This window comes from Eptesicus fuscus, chromosome 6 (assembly GCF_027574615.1).
Source record: "Eptesicus fuscus isolate TK198812 chromosome 6, DD_ASM_mEF_20220401, whole genome shotgun sequence".
Classification (NCBI taxonomy): domain Eukaryota; kingdom Metazoa; phylum Chordata; class Mammalia; order Chiroptera; family Vespertilionidae; genus Eptesicus; species Eptesicus fuscus.
This window is the reverse complement of record NC_072478.1, coordinates 23,162,294-23,169,976: the sequence shown is the minus strand read 5'-3', so window position 1 is coordinate 23,169,976 and position 7,683 is coordinate 23,162,294. Positions and strand designations below refer to the sequence as shown.

Genomic DNA, 7,683 nt, shown 5'->3' with positions numbered 1-7,683 from the left:
TCTATCCACTGAGCCAAACCGGTTAGGGCAGGACTGCTATTTCTTGAGTTCTCCCCTATGCCAGGCACTGCACTGGTCACGTCAGAGGCCTCACTTCTTCTGATTCTCACAAGGCAGGCATTATCATTCGCCCATTTTACAGATGTGATAACCAAGGCTCAAGGAGAAGGCAGTTGTCTAGAGTTAAGGACTGTTGGTTTCTGGAGTTAAACCGAGGGCGGTTTAACTACCATGAGTGGCAGTTCTGCCACAAGACTGGAGAGAGACACGGAGAGATGGCGTCAGAGATGCCAATAGCCTCTGAGACGGACACAGGGACTGGGAGACCCAGCCAGAGGCCCAGTGAACAGTGGGGGTTGGGGAGGAGCAGGGTAAGGTTGGCCTCTGTCTGGCTAAGCCCCCCACAAAAGAATAACCCAGGCCGCCCCCTTAGGTGGAAACAATGACACAATCAGCTCCCAATACCAAGGCCCTGACATCACGAAAGGGGGGGTGGCCAAGGTGGGGGGGCGCCCCGCCCCTTGGCAGGCCCCTGTGGCCAATGGGACGGCCTTGGAAGAGGCCCGGGCCGCCTCCGTAGCTTCAAAAACATGTGAGGAGGGAAGAGGGTGCAGACAGAGCCTCAGCTGCTGCAGCGTCCTCAGAGCCACCGTCACCACTGCCACCACTGCCACCACCGGCCAGCATGTCCTCTGCCCATTTCAACCGAGGCCCCGCCTACGGTCTGTCAGCCGAGGTCAAGAACAAGGTAGGGCTAAAGGGCCGCCCCTGGTCTGGCCGACACACCCTGCCGGGCCAGAGGCCCCGCTCTTGGGGTTCCCTGGACGCCCTCCTGCCTGTCCCATGTGACTTGGAACCTGAGAGGGAAGAGGGACAAGTATACCATAGAGGTTGCCTTCCTCCCCGTCTTGAGCATCCCAGAGCCCGCAGCTGCTGCTAGGGGGAGGGGAGGAGTGGGGGGCACGCAGAGAACCGCAGGTAAACAGAGCGGCCATTCCACTGTGAAGACCCCACTTCATCAGAATCCCCTGTGAGCCCTTTGTTTTCCTGGTGGGCTGGGGGAGGCTTGTTGATCTTCCCCACTCCCCCAGGCTGACAAAGAAGTTGGGGAGCACTTGAGAGCTGGGGTTCCTGGGAGGTGAAGCCTAGAAAGTGAAGGGAGAGGAGGCAGCTGAGGAGGGCAGAGTGGGCATTAGAAACAGGGCAGGGGTCTCCTCATTTCGGAATTAGGAAGGCATTGGGACATGACCTCCATGCTATGGATGGGTAAACTGAGGTTCCAAGTGGAGAGGCAAGTAGCCGGGTCCTATAAAAGGGAGGTGCGGAGATATGCCCTTGGCCTCACCCCCCTTCTGCCCCAGGATGGGGTCAGCTTCTCCAAGGGAGCGAACTTGAAGTCTCCAACCCACTGGAATGCCCCCATGAGGCCTGCCCAGGGAGGAGTCCCAGCCCCATTCCACAGAGGGGAACACTGAGGTGCAGGATGGCTTTTGCCAGGGAGCGAGGAAGTGGGGAGCTAGTACTGGAACCTAGTCTTGGTCAGGGATCCTCGTGGCTGGAGAAGGGAGCAGGTGGGGGGCGGGTGCTCATGCAGGAGACACATCCCAGTGCTCCCCGCCTCTGCCCCCCCTTCCAGCGCCGGCCCCAGAGCCCAGAGGAGCCGCCACGCCATATAAGGAGGCCTCGGGGAGCCCAGCCCCAGGGCCGTGCTATATAAGGGCCGGTTTGCTTTATAAAGCCAGGCTGGTGGGGAGGGGGGTGGCAGGGCCGGGGCCAGGTGAGGGGTCCACTCCCTTCCCCCGTCCCCTCCCCCAGGAGAAGGGACAGTCAGGTCCCCCAGGGGCTGGGAGCCTGTCTGGGCTGGAGGCCGAGGGTTCTAGGGAAACGGAGATTCTGGGAGCCTGAGACAGGAGAGAGACAGATGGGGGAGGGCGAGCCAGGGGTGAGATAAGACTGAGACGAGGATGGTGGGGTAGAGGGGGGAGACAGACGAGCCCCACCCCCACCAGAGGCAGGGAACCTGAAGTCCGGAATGGAGAGTGATCCACAGATGGATGATGGGCCCCACCCCCAGCCAGACGAGGAGAGATGGGGACAGGCAGACAGGGCCAAGTAAAGACAGACAGAGCTGGGGGAGAGAGACAGAGGACCCCGGGAGTGGGAGAGAGACAGAGAAACAGACACAGCGCTCGGAGCCAGAAGTAAGAGGCCCGACCCTCTGCCAGAGCTGGAGCCCCAGATGACGACCTGGAGACAGACAGAGATGCAAGACAGAGCAGTCTCCCCTGCAAGGCAGCATCCAGGGCACCTCCTCAGGGCTCCTCCCCCTTCGCCAGAGGCTCCCAGTCTTCCAGGAAAGGAGGGGGGGGGGGGGACTAAGAGGGAGGGGGTGAAGGAGAGGAGGCAGGGCCAGGGAAAGCAAAGCCCCAAGTTTGGCCTGGAGGGGAAACCAGGAGGCCAGGCACCACCCCCCAACTCAGAGTATCCCCCTCTCCACCCACCCTTGTTTGAATTCTTGGTGCCAAACCTCAGAATGCCCGGAATGGCCCCCTGGGCAGGTGCCACCTCAGCCCTGGCCCTCCGCCCCTTAAGGCACCCTCACCCCCACCCGTGGACACTGGCAGAATTGCCTTAGTTGGGAAGGGATGGGGAAGGAGATCAGGCTTAGGGAGCAAAGCCTGCCCCCCAGGTCCTCACCATCATCTTTGTGCCCCCCACCCCCAGCTGGCCCAGAAGTACGACCTCCAGCGGGAACAGGAGCTGCGCGAGTGGATTGAGGGGGTGACAGGACGCCGCATAGGCACCAACTTCATGGACGGCCTCAAAGATGGCATCATTCTCTGCGAGTGAGTGGGGCGCTGTTGGCGCAGACTCTGCCTAGGGCTCACCCCCAACCGGTATTCATCTCTCCTCCTCAACCCCTTCACCGACCATGAGCTGGGTTGAGCGCTTTATATCTTAGACCTTGAAACAGTCCTCTGAGATGGCAACTAATCATTGTGCCCATTGAACAGGAAAGAAAACTGAGACTGAGTCAAGTAAAACCTCACCCAAAGTCCCCTGCATTTCCAACAGAAATGACTCCAGATTCTAGCTTTTTTTATTTATTACTATTATTGATTTCAGAGATGAAGGGAGAGTGAGGGAGAGAGTTAGAAACAGCAATGATAAGAGAGAATTATTGGTTGGCTGCCTTCTGCACGCTCCTTACTGGGGGAAATGAGCCCAATCCTGGCACGTGCCCTTGACTGGAATCGAACCCGGGACCCCAGTCCACAGGCCGACACTCTATCCACTGAGCCAAACCAGCCAGGCAGATTCTAGCATCTTAACCACCACGCACACAGGCCCATTTATGGCCTCCAGTGTCCCAAGAAAGAGAGGTCACAGCTAAGACAACAGTGGTTGTCCATCGCTGGCGTGGTGACATAAGGATGTGCCACAGTAGTTTAAGTAGGCTCTGATTTTCTACCCTTCTCAGAACTCAAATCACTGAGAAAGATGCAAGCCTTTAAATGTGTTTTTTAAAAATATATATTTTATTGATTTTAGAGAGGAAGGGAGAGGGAGAGAGAGAGATAGAAACATTAATGATGAGAGAGAATCATCGGTCAGCTGCCTCCTGCACGCCCCCCACTGGGGATCGAGCCCGCAACCCGGACATGTGCCCTTGGCCAGAATTGAACCCGGGACCCCTCAGTCCGCAGGCTGACGCTCTATCCATTGAGCCAAACCATCTAGGGCAAGATGCAAGCCTTTAAAAAAAAAAAAAAAAGATGCAAGCCTTCACAGCTCCCAAGCCCTGATTCCAGCTTCAACAACTCCAATGCTGGGCGGGGTCCTGAGCCCAGCAGGGGTCCTGTCTGTATCTCTGAGTCTGACCAGGACAGGGTGACCGTGATGACCAGAGTGTGCCCTTGGGAATGTTCCTTACCCAGCCCTAGGTGCTGAGAAGGGGGGCAGACAGGAGCCTCTTGCTCTACAATATCCACTGGGGACAAGAAGGAGGGAGACAGCCTGGCATCCCAGCTCAGTCAGGGCTGCTGGGCCTTAGAGAGTGCAGAGCCCCCCTGGCCGGTGTGGCTATGTGGTTAGAGCATCAGCCCTTGGACCGAAGGGTTGTGGGTTCAATTCCAGGTCAAAGGCATGTAACTGGGTTGCAGGTTTGATTCCCCGGCCCCGGTTGGGGGCGCATGCAGGAGGCAAACCATCGATGTGTCTCTCTCACATTGATGTTTCTCTCTCTCTCTCCCTCCTCCCTCCCTTCCACTCTCTCTAAAAATCAATGGAAAAAAATATCATCAGGTGAGGACTAACAAACAAACAAAGAGTGCAGAGCCACTCACCCACGGTCCCCAGCTCACCAGCACTGATGGAGCTTCCGCTACTGTCAGGTGTAGGCCCTGGGGGCAGTGAACAAAGCAGCCTCCCTCGGAGCTCACAGGGAGCTTTCGTCCCAGTGGGGGAGCTGGATTCCACAATCGATGAGACAATCACATACTTGCTTATGGTGGGAAGTGATGTGAGAAGAGAGTCGTGGGGGAGGATGGGAGGCCGGGTCGGGTGAAGGCAGCTGCTTTGTACAGAATGGTCTGGGAGGTCTTTCTGAGAGGTAATCTTGCGCAGAACCTTGGGCGAAGTGAAGGAGACCAGGCGGGTGTCTGAGGGAAGAGTGGGCCAGGCAAGGGGGCAGCCAGTGCAAAGGCCCTGAGGGGAGTGGCTGGCACAGGAGGATTGGGGAAGTGGAGGGGTCGGTTGGGGGCCAGATGACATGGGGCCTGGTAGTTATGCTAAGGAGTTAGGAAACCATGGGAGCGTATTTTTATTTTTATTTTATTGATTTTTTACAGAGAGGAAGGGAGAGGAATAGTTAGAAACATCGATGAGAGAGAAACATTGATCAGCTGCCTCCTGCACACTCCCCACTGGGGATGTGCCAGCAACCAAGATATATGCCCTTGACTGGAATTGAACCCGGGACCCTTGAGTCCGCAGGCTGATGCTCTATTCACTGAGCTAAACCGGTTAGGGCAATGGGAGCATCTTGAAGTGGGGAGTAACTGGAATTGTTTTTTTAAAGGCCATTCTAGCTGCAAGATGAAGGGTCTGTAGGGGATGAGGTGGAAGCTGGGAGCCCACAGGGAGCCGCTGCAAACGCCCAGGAGAGGAGACACCGCGGGGACTCCGAATAGGGCGGTGGGAAGCTGTGGTCTTCAGAAGGCAGAGCCAGGGCCTTGCTGAGGGGCTGGGTGTGGGGTGACAGAAGGCAGAGAGTCAAGGACAAGTCTGAGGGTGTTGCCTGTGCCCCTGGGAGGGTGGGTTTCCTGAGCTGGGGAGGAGGAGAAAGTGGGGAGAGGCGGGTGTCGGGTCCGGGGTGGGTGCGTTTGATTTGACACGTCTGTGTATGGAGCTGGGCCGGAGAGGGAGAGGCCGGGGCTCCAGGGAGATACTGGGGAGTGGCTGGCATATCAGTGGCATTTGAAGTCAAGAGACTGGATGAGGTCAAGGGGGTGAGTGTGGCAGAGAAGGTGGAGGCCTGAGCTGCCGGCTCTCCTTGGTGTAGGAGTGAAGGAGACTGCGTTGGGGCTCCAGGAGGTGGGGCACACCGGGGGACTCCCACACACCTTCGACAAGGACACTGACAGGGACAGAGTCTAGCCTCCTGCACTTGGTTTCCCATCTTCTCCCCTCCCCCCAATATTGTTATTGATTTCAGAAAGGAAGGGGGAGAGAGAGACAGAAACAACAATGATGGGATTCATTATCGGCTGCCTCCTGCATGCCCCACACTGGGGCTTGAGCCCACAGCCTTGTGCCCTGACCAGGAACCAAATCAATGCTCAACCACTGAGCCACACCAGCCGGGCTGGTTTCCCATCTTGGTCCTGCCTGTGTTTTGGGGGTGGATTTTGGTGAGGGATCCCGGTGAGAGCGACTGCAGTGGGAAACAGCAATATGGATGTCGCCTACGGACTGTCATCCTGACCCCTTGTCCTGTTGGTTTGGGCAAGGGTGGGTCAGCAGGGGTCACCTCTGTCACTCCTCTCCCCTACTCCTTGTAGGTTCATCAATAAGCTCCAGCCAGGCTCCGTGAAGAAGGTCAATGAATCGACACAAAATTGGCACCAGGTGAGCCCAGACTTAACTCTTTCAACCCCTCGCCACAGCCCCTCAGCACCGCCCCCTGCCTCGCCCCTGCCTTGACTGCCCCCTGCCCCTCCAGCTGGAGAACATAGGCAACTTCATCAAAGCCATCACCAAGTACGGGGTGAGGCCCCACGACATCTTTGAGGCCAATGACCTGTTCGAGAACACCAACTACACCCAGGTGCAGTCCACCCTCCTGGCCCTGGCCAGCATGGTGAGTGTGGCTCCAAGGTGGGCCTGGGGCGGAGGGACTGTGTGCGGTCTGGGCTGGAATTCAGGTGGGGCCACTCACGTCCCTGAGCCCAGCGTGGGTGGGAGGGGACAGTGCAGCCCGAGGCTCCCTCCTCAGTCCCCGCCCCCTGGCGCTTCCCCGCAGGCCAAGACGAAAGGGAATAAGGTGAATGTGGGTGTGAAGTATGCAGAGAAGCAGGAGCGGAAATTTGAGCCTGAGAAGCTTCGAGAAGGGCGGAACATCATTGGGCTGCAGGTACTGCCCTTCCCCACCTGAGTCTCACTGCCTGGGCTGGAGGTTGAGGGGGGGAAGGCATCCTGGTCCCTGTGGGCTTTGGGGACAGCGTATTTGGCCTTGATGCTCTCTGTACCTAACCCACTCCTGCAGCAGCTCTAGAAGGTAGGCTGTTAGCGTCAGACCGTTTATATGGGAACAGGCTGGAGACGCTGGCTCAGCTGTCAGGCTCTCCCGGGTGACGAGTGGCCAAGCTGGGACTTGAACCTGGAAGTCAGGCCTGGGTGCTCTGAGCCACTCACTGAGCTGTGACCCTTTCTCTGGGCCTCGGCTTCCAGTCTGTAGCCTAAGAGTGGAAACTGCCTTGTTAGAGGGCCATGTGAGTGTCCACGGGCATCGGTACATCTGTGATCCATGGTGAGGCTCCGTAACCTTGAAATGACTCTCCTCTGGATCCTCAGATGGGCACCAACAAGTTTGCCAGCCAGCAGGGCATGACGGCCTATGGTACCCGGCGCCACCTCTACGACCCCAAGCTGGGCACGGACCAACCCCTGGACCAGGCCACCATCAGCCTGCAGATGGGCACCAACAAGGGAGCCAGCCAGGTGTGTGGGGGGCCATGGGGTGGGCTGGTGGGGCTCTTGCCCTTCGCCATGCCCACGGCCTGACTGCGCTGCCTCCGCAGGCCGGCATGACGGCTCCCGGGACCAAGCGGCAGATCTTCGAGCCGGGGCTGGGCATGGAGCACTGCGATACTCTCAACGTCAGCCTGCAGATGGGCAGCAATAAGGGGGCCTCACAGCGGGGCATGACGGTGTATGGGCTGCCGCGCCAGGTTTATGACCCCAAGTACTGCCTGACGCCCGAGTACCCGGAGCTGGGCGAGGCTGCCCACAACCACCACCCACACAACTACTACAATTCTGCCTAGGGCCCTGGGCCTCCCGCCTTCCCCCCAGGGAGGCTGGCTGCTGCTCGGCAGGGCCTAGCCCGGCCCCGCTAACCCCTGCCCCCTGCATGGCGCCCTCCAGCCCCTGGCACCTGCCTACAGGGTTAGCATTGGGGGG

The 7,683-nt window shown here is 58.4% G+C and overlaps 1 protein-coding gene across 1 annotated transcript; it reads left to right on the top strand.

Moving 5' to 3' along the window:
* The first annotated feature begins 616 nt into the window (after nucleotides 1–616).
* Nucleotides 617–7,683, top strand: CNN1 (calponin 1). Its single transcript, XM_008158012.3, has 7 exons — nucleotides 617–748; nucleotides 2,725–2,846; nucleotides 6,063–6,129; nucleotides 6,224–6,361; nucleotides 6,524–6,634; nucleotides 7,075–7,221; nucleotides 7,302–7,683. Exons 1-7 carry the CDS (start codon nucleotides 686–688, stop codon nucleotides 7,545–7,547), a joined length of 894 nt encoding a protein of 297 aa, XP_008156234.1. The 5' UTR covers nucleotides 617–685; the 3' UTR covers nucleotides 7,548–7,683.